At 35.4% G+C, this 18819-nt stretch overlaps 3 protein-coding genes across 6 annotated transcripts; 1 reads left to right on the forward strand and 2 right to left on the reverse strand.

Moving 5' to 3' along the window:
• Positions 1-164: 164 nt before the first annotated feature.
• LOC133846988 (uncharacterized) lies at positions 165-4477 on the reverse strand. 3 transcript variants are annotated; one of them, XM_062281693.1, is made up of 3 exons: positions 3947-4477; positions 695-1016; positions 165-282 (listed from the first exon to the last, which is right to left on the reverse strand). In XM_062281693.1, the coding sequence occupies exons 1-3, from the start codon at positions 4120-4122 to the stop codon at positions 208-210; spliced, it is 573 nt and encodes a 190-aa protein (XP_062137677.1). In that variant the 5' UTR covers positions 4123-4477; the 3' UTR covers positions 165-207. The 3 variants fall into 3 exon arrangements, with proteins under 3 accessions (XP_062137677.1, XP_062137678.1, XP_062137679.1); XM_062281694.1 differs by lacking the exon at positions 3947-4477 and adding an exon at positions 1129-1772; XM_062281695.1 differs by lacking the exon at positions 3947-4477 and adding an exon at positions 1133-1769.
• Positions 4478-4647: 170 nt separating this feature from the next.
• On the forward strand, positions 4648-8837 carry LOC133846980 (phosphatidylinositol 5-phosphate 4-kinase type-2 beta). 2 transcript variants are annotated; one of them, XM_062281684.1, is made up of 10 exons: positions 4648-4827; positions 5181-5331; positions 5433-5530; positions 5787-6036; positions 6096-6226; positions 6280-6448; positions 8154-8305; positions 8366-8460; positions 8525-8589; positions 8650-8837. In XM_062281684.1, the coding sequence occupies exons 2-10, from the start codon at positions 5194-5196 to the stop codon at positions 8764-8766; spliced, it is 1215 nt and encodes a 404-aa protein (XP_062137668.1). In that variant the 5' UTR covers positions 4648-4827; positions 5181-5193; the 3' UTR covers positions 8767-8837. The 2 variants fall into 2 exon arrangements, with proteins under 2 accessions (XP_062137668.1, XP_062137669.1); XM_062281685.1 differs by lacking the exon at positions 4648-4827 and having other exon boundaries at positions 8529-8589.
• Positions 7936-18391, reverse strand: LOC133846933 (uncharacterized). The gene is given in 14 exon segments (XM_062281645.1): positions 7936-9262; positions 9348-9429; positions 9493-9638; positions 9867-10343; positions 10774-10893; positions 10895-11265; positions 11268-11387; positions 11450-11559; positions 12626-12682; positions 12748-12799; positions 12802-12889; positions 18109-18201; positions 18276-18326; positions 18380-18391. Coding segments are annotated over 14 exon segments (1833 nt in total). The 3' UTR covers positions 7936-9208.
• Positions 18392-18819: the final 428 nt, after the last annotated feature.

Here is an 18819-nt window from a genome sequence, read left to right on the forward strand (position 1 = left end):
CACCTCCAAAGCTATTTGGTCGTTCATTTTATTAACCATCGAGGTGCATTGTAGATTCCCAGTCGACGCAGAAGTATTTTCTAATTTATTCTATAATAAATTGCAATAATTATAGTAAATAATATATATACTCTAAGCTATAAGGTAATAAAAGACTGACTTACTTCAAAATGTTGGCAACTCCACGCCGATGGTTTGAACGATTCGCTAAGATATTGCCTCACTTGATTTTTTGTTTTGAATGACATGGTACCTAGTTGGATTCTCAAGCACCGTACTAACCTGTAAAAATATTCAATATTAATATTAATTTTGTAAAAACTTTAAAATATTAACTGTTTGGTTATTCCTTTGTTTTTAAATAGAAAATATTTTTTGTATTATTGCCTAAAATTTTTCAAATTAATATACCGAAAAAATATTGAAGGCTATATTTGATAAATCTATATAGAACTCCGTTCAAAATAGTCTATAGAGTACAAAATAAACCAGATTGGCAGCGTACCAAAATTTAAAACAAATTTGATCTGCGTGTAAGCATTACAAATGTTGTGGAACAAATTTAGCTCTATATCTCAGTCTCCGAGATACAGTGTTTCATATAGTCAGACGGAATATATCGTGGCGGCTATTGACGCTTTTAAGTTAGTAACGTTTCTACAGTTTAATAAAATATATATTAAAGAATAATTGCCTGTAGCACTTGAGGAGGAACATCGACACCAATGCTTTGCAAGGGCACTTTGAGAGTAACTGGACTGGAGACAGGTAATCGATCTTTATGATTTAATTGTGATTGTTCAAAGCTTGATGATCCACTGCCACATGCACTGGTGCCAGTGCTATCAATAACTTCAGATTCCATGCAATCGTTGGCCATACTTTGGAGCGCGTTGTTTTGGATTACTGCATCCTGCTGTTGATGCATTAACATCTGCTGTTCTTGCTGTTGTTCGCGTTGGAGCTGCAGCTTAAGTTGAGTACGAGACGTGGGTGTTGCGGTTTTAAAAGTTGGTCTATAAGTATAAAATTAAAAGTGGCCATAATTAAAATACTAATTACATTAATGTTGTATAAAATATACAAGAGTTCATATTATATAAAAAAATTGCATCAATGAATACCTACCCACCCGTTAGTGGTGGCAATCCGACAACTCGGGTATCTGTGGTTTCTCTAACTCCAACAATTTCATCACCCAAGTCTACAATACTTGGATCCATTTCAAGAATCATTTCCAAATCCTTATCTATACCAACGGTAACGCGAATATTCGTTGTTTTGGAACACTTCGCTTAGTATCTGTATTGCTGATTAGTGGAAGAGTATTGCTTTCGTCAAACTCCATTAATGATGTTGGCTCTACACCGACTTCGATTGTCGGGATTCCTAAAGAATTCTTTTCAGACAGTTCTTGATTTTGGGTTGGGTGACATGGTGACATCTGCAGTGTTTGGACACGTCTTAAAAATTCTTGAAATTCCGCAAGCCGATCGTCTGAAGACGGTGACAATGATTTAGCATTTACACTTTGTATTGGATTTTGTTCCGCTCCTTGACAAAGATCCTTAACATTAACCGATTGTTCAATAAATATAGCATTTGAATCTGGGTCTTTAGTATGCATTTCTTCGCACTTTTTCGTTTTTTTCCCCAATAAGAAAACATGTTTAAATACTAAACTTTAGAAATCATTTGGAAATATATCAGTTTTATTTCTTTAACGGTTAAATCCAACTACAAAGGCCTTGATCTTGCATTGGTAGTCAAATGCGGAAAAACTTATATTTCTGTGAGAGTACAGTTATATGTTGAATTTTCTATATATACTGAATTCGAAAATCCAATAAAATGGGTGTTTATTAAATTTATACATTCATATCCCAATTGACGAATCAAGTCTTAACGTTGAATAGAAAGTAAAACTTTCAAAACATTAAGAAAAACTGTGACCAAGAAATTGTGTAGAAATTGATTTTAACTTTGTAATATAATTTATTTTTGAGGACCCTGTTTTCCACGATCACCTATATCATTCGTAGCATATGCACGATGTTGCATATACATACATCTAGAAGCTTATAAATACAAATCTGGCTATTGTACGCGCATGCGTATTATTTATAAATAACTCATATTCACGATTGCCACCTGAAAATAATTACATCGACCAATATTTTTACTAAGCAAACAATAAATCTTTTTAGTCTGAATTTAGCTAATCCGAAAAATTGATCCTATTTATGATTTGTAGCTGCGTAACCTAATTCTTTGATTTGATTTTATAAAATAAAACAAAATTATTTAAATTTCAACGGAAGGTAACGTTTTAGTCATTTTATTTTCTTTTGAACTTTTCTGCGATTTCGAATTTTTAATAGGTATTCACTTTCGCGAACTGTCACTGTGAGTGGGCAGCGCAAACCAATTTTTTTATAAAATCCAAAAATAACATTACTTGTTATGTTCTTATAAATGCAACCACTGTGCACTGTGGCCATGGTTTAGAAACCAAAACAAATTGTAAAATGTATTTGTATTTTATAGAAACATTATGTAGTACATTTAACTTTCTAAAGAAAACATCAAAACACCTCCGACCTCATAAAGAACAGTTATTCTAGATCATCGTTAATAGCTGAGTCGATATAGCCATATCCGTCTGTCTCTTTGTTTTACCGTAGTAACATCTACTATAGATCTCAGAATCTATAAAAGCTAGATAATAATAATTTTTTACAGCACTTGTAATTTTTACACACCAATCTAGATTGTTTGAAATCTTTGCCACGCCCACTTTCGACACTGTAAATCGAATAGAAGGAGTCACGATTGCATACATACAATAATAACTGCAGTATTTAATATTGTTATCAGAAAAAATTGTAAAAGTTATTTAAGAAATAATTTTATATGACAAAAAAAGGCTACGGTGGGTCAATATTGCTTTAATTATACTTGTTCACATAGTCTAGTTGGAGTGTGTACGAGTGAACGAGTATGAAATTATAGTCTTCCCTTTCGTGTTTCCCAAAATTCCTTCTCCAACTACTTTAAAAGTATGATTCAACACCTCTCTTGATATTTAAGAAACATACTACCAGTCCGATTAGGTGATAAAATTTTTATTTAACGTTTTTAGAACAAACGAAACAATTTAAGCACTCATTTATTGTTTTAAAAACTAAAACAATTGCTTTAATCAAAATTAAATAATAATTAAACATTATTAAAAGTTTTATTAACTCTAGTTAAGTTTTTTGGTATAAAAATTTGATAATAAGAGAAAAATAAACCAAATTAAATTCTGATATCTATACATAAATACTATTGTAAATATAGTCGATGTGCAAATTTGTTTAGCACATTATGCCGAATAGCAACACCATGGTGATCTTCAATAACAAAGTCTCCAGCGTTAAACATTTGGTGCGCGCCCTTAACATATGTATTTGATACATCCATATGTACATACATATGCACCTACATATGGATATATACATATATTGTATGCATATACCATATAAGGTGATTGGGTTTGATCACACCAAATTGTAAACTTATTTGATAGTTAGCTTCAATAAAATATACACACTTACATACACATGTACATATATGTTTGTAAAAATTTATTTAAATATGTGACTATACATTTTTGCTTATATATACATACATATATACAACATATACATACATATATTTATACAAGTGTGTGTATTGATATACACTTATGTATGTATGCATATACATACATACACAAATACATAAATCCCCGCGATTGGCGATAAGATAATAAAACCTTCCAAATAATTTAAAAAAACAGCCAATTTTATACAATTATGTATGTCTACATGGCAATTAGAATTGCAGATATTGCATATATGTATATGTAGAGTTATTAATTATGTATGCACATACATATGTACATCTATGTATATCTACTTACATTTCGTCAGTGCGCAATGAACGCGTCGACTTCAATTCGTAGAACTCCACATTATCCGTACTGCCAGCTACCATTACGTTGGGCAAAAAATCCATGTTTGAATCGCTATCGTGCAGCAAATTTAGATTTAAATCAAATTCTAAATCGAAGCCCAGATCAATACCAGACTCAGCCATGACTCTGGAGAGATCGTACTTTGCTTTTGTATGTGAACCACTTCTTTTTATAAACGAGAAACCAAGTCGTGCATACGAAATTTTGCGATGTTTAATTAAAATCAGTAATTAAATCTGATTGAAACCAGTTGGATGGACAGTAACATTTTCACAAAAATATTTTCACGCGACTTTAAAGCTGCAATTCCATAAACACTAGGATTGAATACGTTAAACCAGCGGAGGCGAGTGATCGAAATAACTCTAAAATATTAGTTAATCGGTTAATAATTATTAGGGCATTATGAAAGCTGACAACTATCTCTTTCTAGCCAATAGTTATTATTATTATCGTCAAAGTCGAAAGAAGAGTGTTTACCCTGTCACACTTAATTACTGTACGTAAACCCAAAAATACAACCTTTTATTATTACACCATAGTGACATCGATAAGATATCGATATATACCCGATAATGGTGTCGCATTAGGCTCACTCAGTCGATATTGAGATTTTCTTTTTAGTATCGATAATTGTATATAAAAATTTTCATTATTGTTTGGTGACAGTGTCGATAAAAGTTTCTACTGGCAATAAAAGAAATATATTAATTTTGCAATTTAGTTATATTTTAATAATGTTTATGTCATTAGTTATATTGCTGATATAGGATATTTTCGTTTTTCTCATTGTACATATTTATATCGACCGGCAGTTGCATCTTAATGTACGTCATTTCTGAGAACACATATTTACATATGTACAATATTTGCATTTGGCTAAACGTTTTTGTATATGGTTGTGTTCTTGTATGTTCATACATACAATGTGCGTGCGTCCAATAAATATTGGTCATCAAAGCTGCTCAATCCTAATCAATAATTTTTTTAATTTTGTTTTTCCTTTTTAATATTCATATATGACTTCAATTGCATTTTTACGCATGCAAATATCTATGCTGTGTGATTACATATCATCAGCCATACAAATAGATTCATATACATATATATGTATGTACATTTTCTAAAAATTTATTGAATAGATGACTTTAATACTACTAAATAACTTTCTTTTAAGCAGCCAAGTCTGGAAAATGGATAAAAAGATCTCTTCAACTTCACAGCCACGCATTTTAAAAAAGAAACATTTCCGGGTGAAGCATCAAAAAGTCAAACTTTTTCGAGCCAATGAACCAATTCTCAGTGTATTCATGTGGGGAATAAATCATACTGTAAGTCATGAATTGCACTTACATGTTCACAAATTTACAATCTATACATCCATATATATATATATAGCAGTATGTTTAATAACAATTTGTCTCACTTCCAGATAAATGAATTAAGCCATGTAAACATACCAGTAATGTTGCTGCCGGACGACTTTCGGGCGTATTCGAAAATCAAAGTTGATAACCATTTGTTTAATAAGTAAGAATGCATTTATACCTATGTCTACGTACATAAATTACTTTACTTATTCAGTAAATCATAGATATTTGTAATTTTGATAGCTGATTCTTAAATGAAAACAATTCAGAATGCGTGTTAATTTATCACTGCTGAACACGTAAAGTTTTAAGCCACAAGAATGCATTCAGGCATACGTATGATATACATACGTGTATCTTTTCATTGTACTTACATTGTAATAATTCATAAACATATATATTTTGTATGCATTTAGAGAGAATATGCCGTCACACTTTAAAGTAAAGGAATACTGTCCTCTTGTATTCCGCAATTTGCGTGAACGTTTTGGTGTCGATGATGTTGATTATCGTGAATCATTGACCAGATCACAGCCTGTGCAAATTGATTCATCCGGTAAATCAGGAGCACAATTTTATCAAAGTTATGATAAATTCTTTATAATTAAAAGTTTAAATTCGGAAGAAATCGAACGCATGCATGCTTTTCTCAAACATTATCATCCAGTAAGTTAAAATTAGTTTTTTGAAACACTGCATAAAATAATATCTTTTTTCGCAAAAAGTACGTTGTTGAAAGACATGGAAAAACGCTTTTGCCCCAATATCTGGGCATGTACAGGATTACTGTGGAGAGCGTGCAATACTATTTTGTTGTTATGCGCAATATATTCAGCTCTCAGTTGACAATACATAAGTAAGAAAAATAATTCCTGTTGGCAATACGTGTCATATATTTCTTTTAAATAGAAAATTTGACTTGAAGGGCAGTACAGTTGATAGAGAGGCTTCTGAAAAAGAGCTGGAGAAACATTTGCCTACACTTAAAGACAATGACTTCATAAAACAAAAAGTCAAGTTGGAAATTGGAGATGAACCTAAGAAAAAATTACTGGATACTCTCAGCAACGATATTGATGTAAGTATTCATTCGAATATACTATACGAAAATGTAGTTAGAAGTGAAGTTTGAGTCGATTCTAATTTACTGGGAGGATTCGTTGGAGTGGTGCACTCCTTTACCACAAACGAATTACTCTTTTCTTCGTAAATTTGGTAATCCTCTTATTACTTACAACTTAAAAACAAGTTTTAGGGAAATGTGGAAGTCAATTATTTGGAATTATTTCCTAAGATATATAGCATACTTATTAAAGGCTTTAATTAAATTAAATGAGCCGAATAGGCTCTGGGGCTCTAATTGCAGCGCTCGGCTCTTTTGGGGTCGCAATAATGCTGTTGCAAATGATAGGTTTTTGCTTCAAGACAACGACTATCTATATATTATATGGTTAGTGATTGTAGTTTTAAATACTTTTGTGACTGCTACTCATAGTGTAGAATTTTTTATTATAACTTTATGACTATATGAAATGTATATATATTCTTGATAAGCGTCAACAACTGCTATATCCGTCTGTCTATTTATGCCTATGAACACCTAGATCTGAGACTAAGAGATAGAGCTAAAATGTTTTTCGACAGCTTTCGACTTTCGCCATTTGAAATTATACAAATTTAATAGCAAGTGCGAATTTAAATCTACTATCGCGATACTATAATAACCACTAATTATGTGTTTTGAATTGTGATCAAATAAAAATTTTACAGCGGGGCTCTGGTTTTCCATTTCACATTTCGTTTTTGAAAACGAAATCCAAAAATTTGTGCTCCAGTTTTACTTTCACAAGTTTCTTTCGATTGCAAAACCGCAAGTTTGTCTTATCGAAGTGCAAAGCAAATGCCTTTTCTTACATCAAATCAGATCTTATTTGCAAAAGGAAAAAAATTGTTGAGTCATTGGTTTATTAACGTTCATTTAAGAACGCAAGAAGATCAATTAAGCTTGAACATATTTTTAAAACAACTAATTTCTAACTTCTCGAATTTGGAAAAATAAATTTTGCCATCGGCAACAACAATTTAGTTTTGGGTGAGTTATCGCCTAAACTGCCGTACTTTTGGTGGAATGAAAAAGAAGTTACAAATACTTGTATAATGAGACGGATGGAATTAATTTTGTTAAAGTTGGTTAAAATATATTTTTTTTAAATTTATGTTGTTGAATTTTTGTTTTAATGTAAGTTACTTCTGACTAAAATGGCTGCTTCATCTGTAAGAAATGGAACGTTCCCATAGCAAAACTATGAGCAGAAAGTTGTGAATACGGCAGCAACTAAGAGCAAAACGAAAACGAAAGGTGAAAAACGGAGCACGCCTGGTAAAACTAATTTTATATGGCAACAAACGCTTGCTGCAATCGGCTCTTATTTTCAATGGTTGACGATTGACATTTTTGCATAATAATATATATTGATATACAAACAAAACATAGCATTCGGAATATTTCAGGTTTTTTGGTATTTTTGAGGAAAATTTCCGCAATGTTTTGCTTTCATAAGAACTAAAACAAAAAAGATTAATCATTCTGAACAATGTGGCAATGCGAAATTTTTCAAGGATACGACGTTTTGTGTATTTTTAAATCACTAGTGATTTCTGTGGCATGCCTAATTAATTTAGTAGGTTCGTGAGAAAGAGCTACATTGCTCTATACACTCTGAGCGAGTTTAAGCAAGAAAGATTATCAGATGACTATTAACGTTAATGGTATATTGCTAAAGCTTCTAATAAAGCTGCACATTATGGATTATTCTTTGCTGGTTGGTATACATGACTGTGTGCGAGCTGAGGAAGAGGCTCTCCATGGAGACAGCACTTTAGCAACTGGACGCAGTGAGAATAGCGAAAGCGAAGAATGCGATAGTGGTGAACGGTAAGTTGAAAAATAACTTTTCTTAGCTATAACTAAAAGTACAAAATAAATAATTTTAAGCTGGACGTATAACACACCACCCGATTCGCCAAGAGGTGCGCAATATAAGGAAGTTGTTTATGAAGTCGACATCTATGCTATTCCAAGTATTGAAGGTATGTTATCGAATGCGAGTATGTTATATAAGATGGTCTAAACGAACAATGAACTGGTTTACAGAAAGACGAGAAATCTATTTTATTGCAATAATCGATGTTCTCACACAATATGGAGTCAAGAAGCAGGTAACAAATCCAAACATGCATTTATTTACTAATCTTATTTTAATTTATATGGTATATTAGGCAGCAAAAGCGGCAAAGACAGTTAAATACGGTAGTAATGTTGATGGAATATCAACATGTGATCCTGAACAATATGCCAAAAGATTCCTGGAATTTATGGATAAAGCTATAGAATAGAAAATATTTAATTGTATTTGCCACATTTAAACTACACATCATGAATAAAATAAATACATATGTCGTTGCAATATTTGAGTTTTATAGTTACAATAATGTTTTCTCATATATAGAAATATGTATGTAATTCATTCAAAATATACTTAAAACAAAAGAACACACCATGAAAGTTGAACCCATCTAAAAGAAGTCGACGCTTTATTCAAAATATTGTCAATATCAATAACATATTTTATTAGTCATGAAACTTGGTTGGTGCTGCGTTTAGAAAACGCAAATCTTATTGTGGAATATTGAGTTGATAAACATAAACACGAGTTGAAAGAGTAGCTTTTTCGCCATATTATGGTTCTAAGGTCGCTGTGGATTATTTAGTATATCATTTAAGATGTTTTAATTTTCATTTTTGGCAGTACTCTGTTTCTATGAAAGATATTACAAATCATTTGAATTCAGTCAGCACAAATATTTTTCGGTAGACATAAATTAATACGTTCTCTTTTACTGCATGTTACTGAAATATACAAAACAGAAAATAAATTAAGTAAGGAAAATAAAATAAATAAAAATCAGTTACTTACGACAAAACGATTTATCGGATTACGTGGTCCACTTTGTGATTTTCTTTCGAAGGTTGCCATATTTTCAAAACGCTCGCGAATTCTAAATATTAATGATATATTATCCTTTATGATATATTATCTCTTAGTTTTATTTAATGCTCACGTCTTGGCGCTCTCAATTGTGGAATCGTCTGAAACCTGCTGTGAATAAATATCCACCAAACCTTCATTTAGCTCTCGTTTGATTTCATTGTCTTGCCATTTTTCAAATTTGGCCCGAAGCTGCTTTGCCCGAGCAGCATTTTTTGCCTAATATAAAAGCAACAAAATGAATGTGTATGGTTTTAGTAGGCTTTAAACATATACATTATTTAAGTGGGGTAAGTATGTAGTATGTAGTACACACCATTATATTCAAATAATAATAGAATACATAATACATTGTACTTCCTGTTATTCTTTAGAGTTATTTCATGAAAAACATAATATCTTACAACGTAGAATTTTCATCAAAGTTCATATTCAAATCTGAAATACCTCCATGAGCGCAGCGTCATTTTTAAAATTAAACACCAGAGCTTCATCGTTTTCACATTCATCACTTTCCTCCTCAACCGTATCCTCTTCGCTTGAAATATTATAATGATGTTCATCGTCAAGTGGAGGCGGTGTGAAACATTTTAATGGTCGTGGTCCCATTAATTGAGGACCTCTGGTTTTCTCCAGCTCCATTTCACGAAATTTATTTAGCATAGTGGATGTGGTTTGGGTTTTCTGTAGCACGTTATCAAAAAAGGATGATTTCTGTTTCTGGTCCAGGTTTTCCGTATCGAAATTTATTGCTGATAGCTTGGCAACTTCCCGTGGTGGCGTTGTGCGTAACAGTGATGTGTTTTTTATATTATCGTTGTCCCGATACGTTTCAAAAAACTTAAACTTTTGACTTAATTCATCTGTTGCAATTTTTACGTCTTCTGCTTGTGTACTACATTTGACAACATCAATATCGGCTATCTGTTAATAAATATGTATTATTATTATTATTAAAAGCAATGAAAATACAAATACAAAACGCACAAGTATATAACATAAGTTATATATTATAATCAATTATTTAAGGGCCAAAATCTAAAACAAATATGAGAGATTTGTGCTCGGAATGATTAATAATTATCAATAGCACTATTATTTGCCATTCGAAATTTTTCTATATTCAAATGATAATTTTACCAAGAGTAATAAAAGAGCATACCTCTTGACCAAGTTGTTTTCCACTAAGCTCTTTTACCAAATTGGTTGATCGTCTTATGTGTAAATCTCTCGGACCATTTGTACTTGTCATATTAGCGTCAATCTCCATAAAAATACTTCGCGATTTTTACTTATCCCTAAACACGAATCGAATAATAATCAAAAGTATGCATCAAAGTATATTGATATTATGCATACCGGACTCAAACACTTCGGCGTCCTCATTCACATTCGATCTCATAGAGTCCACTGATTTCTCGGCAAAAATTTCGCCATTCTCAAATTGGTTTTGATGGAACGCGCATCCATCAGGCCAATATTCACATCCGGTTTTTTCCAACAGACGTAATTACCTGCTCTGACTCGGCAACAGCTTGCTGATACATTTCTTTTATTTTCGCTTGCTTGCCCAAGAATAAGCGCGATCTTATATTTTGAATTTCGTGCTTGCGTTCTTCGCGGCGTTCTTCCTTTAATTGCGTGTTACCGTTCTCAAATCGAGTCTTGATATCATTCATGGCATCGCCAATGCCAATAGGCCGCTCTCTTTGTGTGCATTTCTTTGAAAGTATCAAGTCAGCATCGTTTTCCGCATCTTCACTGTCCTTGACATCGAACTCGCTATTGCCATTTGGATTATTTTCGTTGAAGCGGAATTGTTTTAAAACGGAATTGGTTCGTCTAACAAACACACTTTTTGGTTGTTGATCTTCTTGTTTTTCTGTTGTCCATTTTCAAATACTTGAAACCTTGAGCGGACATTTAGTTGATGCAATTCATCTAACCCCAAATCCGGTTTATCCGATGCTGTAATCAAAACATTTTTAAAAATTGTACATTTTAAGCACACAAATAAAGAATATGCTTACCACGCACAACGTCAGGCGGCAGTTCAGTGGGCTGACTTTCACGAATTATTAGTTCCGTTTTCCGAGGCTTGGGCTCATCTGCATTCTCTACAACTTTAGGTGCAAAAAGCCTATAGAACAGTTTAAATGAAAACAACAAGGGTAATAAATATTGAACTATTTACTTTTACCTAAGAATTGTAAAGTTAATATATTATTTGAAGACATGCGAGGTTTGCAAAATTGCAACTTAACCCTCCAAATCCCGGTTTTGCTTGTATAGAAAATCTAAATTCTCAAAACTCGCACTCTAACTGCATTAAATATTTTAACTTCATTAAAGTAAATAAATAAATTTAGTATGAAATATATTGACTACGACAATAGACAACAATTTAACAATAAAACAAGTAAGAAAGTTACAGCCGCTACCCATTTTGAATAAAAGTAAAATATTGTGGTATTTTTTCAAAATATACAAAAATACAAATATACTAAAAGTATTCCAAACGGTGTATTTGTTATATCAATATTGTACCACATTCAAAATATACCATAGACGGCACAATATACTGATTGTCGGCCAAAGCAACTAAGACCCCTAGTAAGTAGGCGTTTTTGCCCATACAAAAGTATTTCTTTAATAACTTCTACAATTTTTATCTGATCACAATCAAATTTTCAGAAATCATAAATACTATAGTTATTATTGTATACACCATAATTCGCTGTAGCTTGAAAATAACGCTTGTTATTCGATTTTATTGATTTGCGGGAGAAATGGGCGTGGCAAAAAATTGAAACAAACTTGATCTACGTGCAAACATAACAAATGCTGTCGAAAAACAATATAGCTCTATCTCTTATAGTCTCTCAGATCTAGATGTTCATACGGACAGACACACAGACGGACATGCTTGCACAAAGTTGTATTACCCTTCTACCCTCTGGGTAACGGGTATATAAATTATATGCCATGTGATATGGCATATGCCATGTGATATTTTATATGTGATTTGATCGTGATTTCAGGTCGACTTTTAATATGATAAAACCATCAAACCCCTTAATAAAAGGATTTCAGTGTACCCGTTATTTGATTTATATCACAAAGACATTGTGTGACCCTTATAATAATTAAGTAAATGCATGTATGCATAAACAAGGAGGATATCAAGATTGATTTGCTGCACTTACAATTTGAAATGCACCATGCAGTATAGATTACCTTCGTGGCTCTGATAATTATCGAATCTAGACAGAATTGGTTTGAATTAGCTTTTATCCTTTATAATTTATTGAGGTTTTTGAATACGTACTTTAATTGCTTCAAACAATCCTTGCATCTCATGCAGGACTTGTGATAGATACCTTTTCTGTCTTAAATTGAACGATGATTTCCTCCATTTTGTACACAGGTTTAAAGCATTGTCTACAGTTCACTTGCTGGTCGGTCTGATCCTGAAATATATTTTTATTTTTTTCAAATATGTTTGACATATTCAAAAAGTCAAACATATTTGAAAAAATTATAATTATAATTATAGCATATTATTATATACTATTATTGTTAAAAATATCAATGTACGCATATGATAAGTATTGATAACTAGAAGTAGCAGTGCATTAACATTAACATCTGCACTGCACATAATTATGTAAACTAACATTTAATATACACAGTTGCGAATAAATACTTAAAGCAGTACGACGTGTTTTATTTTACGCTTCAGCCAAGACTTTCTTGCCGAACCAATTCGGTTCAACAGGTTATGGGCCCAGGCACGGCTTGGTAGTGAAGTGTGCAGTTACGAACTGTGGTGAAATTATAAAGACTTTCGCAAGGAATTGTGGTGTGACACAAATAGCAAAATGAGTGCGATGTATCAAATAGAAAAGTTGGAGGACAACAATTATGATGCTTGGAGCATCCAAATGAAGAGTGTGCTGATACATGCAGAGCTATGGGATGTTGTGTCCGAGGATCCACAAGGAGGCGCATGCGAAGGCGCCAATAGGACGGCAATGGATAAGAAGGCATTGGCCATGATCATGTTGAGTGTGAAGACATCACAATTGAGTGCTATCAAAAGTTGTATAGCGGCACGTGAAGCATGGAATAAGCTGAAGGAGATCCATCAGCCAAGTGGACCTGTACGTAAGGTTGCGCTTTTCAAAAGGTTGCTCAACTTACACATGACAGAGGGTCAAAGTATGACAAGTTTCATAAATGTGTTTTGTGAAATTGTCGATCAACTCGCTGCGGTTGATATACAGTTAAATAATGAGCTACAGGCCATTATATTGCTTTCAAGTCTACCAGAAGAGTTTGACAATTTTGTAGTCGCCATAGAGACGCGCGACATTCTGCCTTCTATTGAAATTCTGTGTATCAAGCTGAAGGAAGAAGGAGAACGAAGAACGGGTGTAGAGATGCAAGGAAAAACGGCGGTCGCTTTTATTGCGACGCAAAACGAAAGGCGCCAGACAGACGCCAAGAAGAAGAAGCACACAAACGTTGTCTGTTTTAATTGCGGCGTAAAAGGGCACTTTAAAGCGAATTGTCAAAAGAGATCGGTAAAGCAGGACGCAAAAGGGAAAGACGAAAACAAGCAGTGCAGCTTGTTAAATGCATTGATGCAAGCAGTTTTTCCAAATCAAACTGGTGTTTGGACAGTGGCGCAACGAGCCACATGTGTTGCGATCGGCAGATGTTCACGATGTTCGCAGAACATAGCGAAATGAATGGATTGGCAGACGCAGGTTTCTTGGAAGCCAAGGGCAAAGGTGAAGTTTTGCTAAAAGCAAAAGTATACATTAACATTGCTGAATGGTTTGTAGTTGCCAAAGTTGACGAGTAATTTTATATCCGTGAGCACAGCAGTGGCAAATAATTGCGTCGTACATTTCGGGCTGAAAAATGCAAAGATTTCACAACGTGATGAAATAATTCTGGTAGTTAACAGAACTGGAAGCCTGTATACGGTTGAGTCCGAGCCTAACAGATGTTACGCTGCCGTTAAGGCTGATGCAAAACTGTGGCACAACAGATACGGACATGTTAATTACACAAGCTTGCTGGAGATGTCAAAGAAAGGATTGGTACGTGGGCTGGAGAAATTGATATGCCATCAATTGCCTCATGCAAGATGTGCATGATGGGCAAAGTTCATGTGCAACCTTTACAAAAGGTCAGTGAGAGTCGTGCACAATTGTTGCTAGGAACTAGTTCATACAGACGTATGTGGACCATTTGAAGCGAAGTCTCTTGCAGGATCCAGATATTTATTGACATTTATTGATGACATTATATTATTTCCTGAAAGGCAAAGACGAGGTCTTTGACAAGTTCGTGGAATTCAAGAATTTGGTAGAACGGCAAACCGGAAAGAAGATAAAATGTATTCGAAGCGACAACGGTCGGGAATATGTTAACAAGTTCAATAACTTTTGAAGAGCAATGGTATTGATCGGTAGCTGACAGTGCCATATACCCCACAACAGAATGGAGTTGCCGAAAGGGCAAATCGCACGTTGGTGGAAATGGCAAGATGTCTATTGGTGCAGTCAGGACTAAGTCAGACATTATGGGCAGAAGCAGTAAATACGGCTGTGTATTTACGTAATCGTGCGGCTACACGAGCGTTGCCCAATATGACGCCTATGGAAGCGTGGACTGGTAAGGTGCCAAGTATAAGTCATTTAAAAGTTTTGGTTCCGTTGCAGTTGCACTTGACAAGGGGCATCATAAGAACAAGTTCGCAGCGAAGGGCAAAAGAGTATCGCATGGTCGGATATTCTATGCAGGCGAAGGGCTATAAATTATATGATGCGGAGTCAAACCTGGTGATCGAGAAAGTGGCCTAGAGCAGACAAGTGACCGCGTCGTAGTACTTGACATGCAACCGGCAAGTCAATGGCAATCTTCAAATTCAGACGATGAAGATGATATCCAGCTAAGGAAGAAGGAGCACAAGGCTTTGATGACAAATGAAACATGGCAGCTTGCAGAATTGCCAAAGAACCACCGCGCAATTGGCTGCAAATGGGTTTTAGTCTAAAGCGAGATGCGCGCGGCCAGATTCAACGTTTTAAGGCAAGATTGGTAGCGAAAGGATGTTCGCAGCAATATGGTGTCAACTACAGCGAAACGTTTTCACCGGTATGCAGACTAGAGAGTATGCGTTTGGTCTTAGCGTTGGCAGCGGAGTTGTAGTTATATTTGCATCAAATGGATGTATGCACGGCATATTTGAACAGCGATTTGAGAGACACGGTCTATATAAAGCAACCGCAAGGGTTTGAAGAAGTCAACAAGGCAGCAAAGGTTTTATTGCTCAAGAAGGCGCTTTATGGATTAAAGCAATCAGGAAGAGAATGGAATTCGATGCTGGATGGAGTTTTGCGTAAACTTAATTTCGTTCCATGCGATAATGAGCTCTGCTTGTACAAACAAGAGACAGGAGGTAATCTTTCACTAAAACTAGTATATGTCGATGCTATTCTTATAGCCTGCAAGTCAAAGGAGGATTTGAACAACATTAAGGCAGCCATATCTAACACATTTGAGTGTGTTGATAAGGGCCCATTGGAGCTTTTCCTTGGTATGGAAATCAAACGTGATGGCGACCTCGGCGAGATAACTTTGGGTCATTCACAGTACATCAAAGATCTACTACGAAGACATGGTATGGAGAACTGCAGAGCGGCAGCAAAATCTTTGAAAAACAACAAGGCACCCGGACCCGATGGGATTCCATCCGAAGCACTAAAAGCCATAACAGACGCACGCCCGAAAATCCTGCTAAACATGTATAATGCTTGCTTGATGGAGGGAATTTTTCCAGAGTTGTGGAAGCGACAGCACCTAATGCTAAAAGATAAAGCGAAAGGAGACCCAGCTACCCCAAGTGCATATCGCCCGCTATGCATGCTCGACACAGCGGGAAACTGCTAGAAAGATTATTAAAACCTCGGCTATCTACAGCCATAGAAATGGCAGGTGGCCTATCAAATAGACAGCATGGCTTTCGACCAGGTAGATCGACAGCTGGAGCGCTGCAGTGCGTCATAGAAGCGGTAAGCGATGCACAGAGAGGAAACGCCTACTCCAAAAAATAGTGCTCCTGGCCGCCCTTGACGTTAGAAACGCCTTCAACAGTCTGCGATGGACTGACGTCATCGACGCGCTAGAAAATCGCTTCGGAGCACCAGCCTACCTGATGCGCATGGTCAGCAGCTACCTAAGCAAACGAGAGCTGATATACCAGACGCAAAGTGGGACCAGGCGAAAGAACGTCACTTCGGGTGCAGCACAGGGCTCTATTCTCGGCCCGGACCTGTGGAACGCTAGCTATGACAGCATCTTTTCAATAGAAATGCCAGACGACTGCAACCTGGTCGGCTTCGCCGACAACATCGCCGCCATCATTAAGGCACGCGACATGACGGAAGCGCAGCGGAAGCTAAACCAAGTCATGATGCGAGCAATGGCTTGGTTCGAAACCCATGGTCTAAAGCTCGCCACAGAGAAGACAGAATTAATAATTTTAACAAAACGGCACATCCCTCTCGAAGTGAACATGCACGTGAGCGATGACATAATAAAACAAAATTATCACTCAACTACTTAGGCATCCGTATCGACCCAAGAATGACTTTCTGACCCAAATAAACCACACAGTGGAAAAAGCGTCAAGGGCAGTGGCATCACCAGTAAGCTGATGGCAAACGTTGGTGGCCCAACTGAGGGCAAGCGTAAACTGCTGATGTCAACAGTAAACTCAATACTACTTTACGGCTCTGCAGCATGGGCAGACACCCTGACCATAAAACAAAAATGCCGTTCAGAGGACGGCGGCACTTAGAGTAACGTCCGCATACCGGACAGTGTCGACAGCAGCAGTCTTGGTGATTAGCAGCGAAATCCCTATAGATCTGAACGCCAGAGAGCGACGGCGCACCTGGCTAAAGCGCCAAAATAACCAAGAATCTGACACCGACCCCAGAGAGGAAACTATGCAACAGTGGCAAGATCGCTGGACAAACGAAGCAACCGGTAGGTGGACTGCCAAACAAATACCTGATGTAAAATATGGAGCAACCGAGACTTCGGCGAAGTAAACTACTATTTGACACAGCTGCTTTCTGGGCACGGATACTTCGGAAAGTACCTGCACCAAAGAGGACTACGCCAACAGCCAAGCTGCGTGTATGGCGATGCCGATATAGATGACGCAGAACATACTTTTTTCTCATGCACTCAGTGGCAAACAGAAAGAGAGCTGCTTGAATCGCAGATCGATGGAATCTGGAGGCCACAAAACGTTGCCAAACTGCTCGTAAGTAACGAGCAAAACTGGAAAATAATAACGATACACGTCGAGAGAATCCTCCGACGCAAAAAGAGGCGCCTGGACGCAGGTGAAATGATGAGCTAAGAACACCAAAACGCGCAGCCTGAAGTTATGCGCACTCAAATGCGGTTCCGGGCTGGAAAATTCCGCCCTGAAACAGCGAAAGGGGAGTTTTTAGCGGGTCAGCATGCATATGCGATCCCCGCACAGCCATAGTTTGAGACGTCGCTATGGTGGTGTGTAGACATTTTCTTCCCTACCTCAAAAAAAAAAAAAATTATTATTATTATTATTATTATTATGTACTAAATGCGCTTTACTTACATGACAAATATCTTGACCCTTAGTACATTCCCTTGATCGGATTTCAGTTAAGTTTCGTTTTTGAAGGGCGTCAAACTTATTTAAACTGCTTTTCTAAGAGAAAATTATTATCAGTTAGTATGTACTAACCTGCATATTGTATACCATTTATAGCGTAATTAATTTACCACAGATATATTTTGAGTATCATATTCTTGTCTCTTCGATTTTTTGATTTGCTTTTACGCTTCATATCAATTGATTGGTTGCTGGATTGATGAGGTATTGAAACCTCGTTATTCATAGTTTCCGTTTTGTCAACCGCACAATTTTCTTTGAGTTTAATTGTATTTTTTGTGGACTTGGAAAATAGATGCTTCGCTTCTATAGTTATTAACTAGAAAAACATTATTTAGAAAATATAATATAATCCTTATTCGCCAGCATATTGATAAAAATATTTTTATTTTTACTAATAGCGTAAAACTACTAAGATTTACAAAAATAAATAAAACAAGTAAGAAAACTACATACATATATTTATAATCCTAATTCGCCAGAATTTTGATAAAAATATTCATTTTTTTACTAATAGTGTAAAACTACTAAGATTTACATATATAAATAAAATAAGTAAAAAAACTACAGTTGATTGTGCTCGACTGTGAGATACCTGCTACCCATAAATACCTTTTACAAATAATATTTGATCGCAACCAAATTTTCAGGAAT

The sequence above is a fragment of the Drosophila sulfurigaster genome, chromosome 4 (genome assembly GCF_023558435.1).
Source record: "Drosophila sulfurigaster albostrigata strain 15112-1811.04 chromosome 4, ASM2355843v2, whole genome shotgun sequence".
Classification (NCBI taxonomy): Eukaryota; Metazoa; Arthropoda; class Insecta; order Diptera; family Drosophilidae; genus Drosophila; species Drosophila sulfurigaster.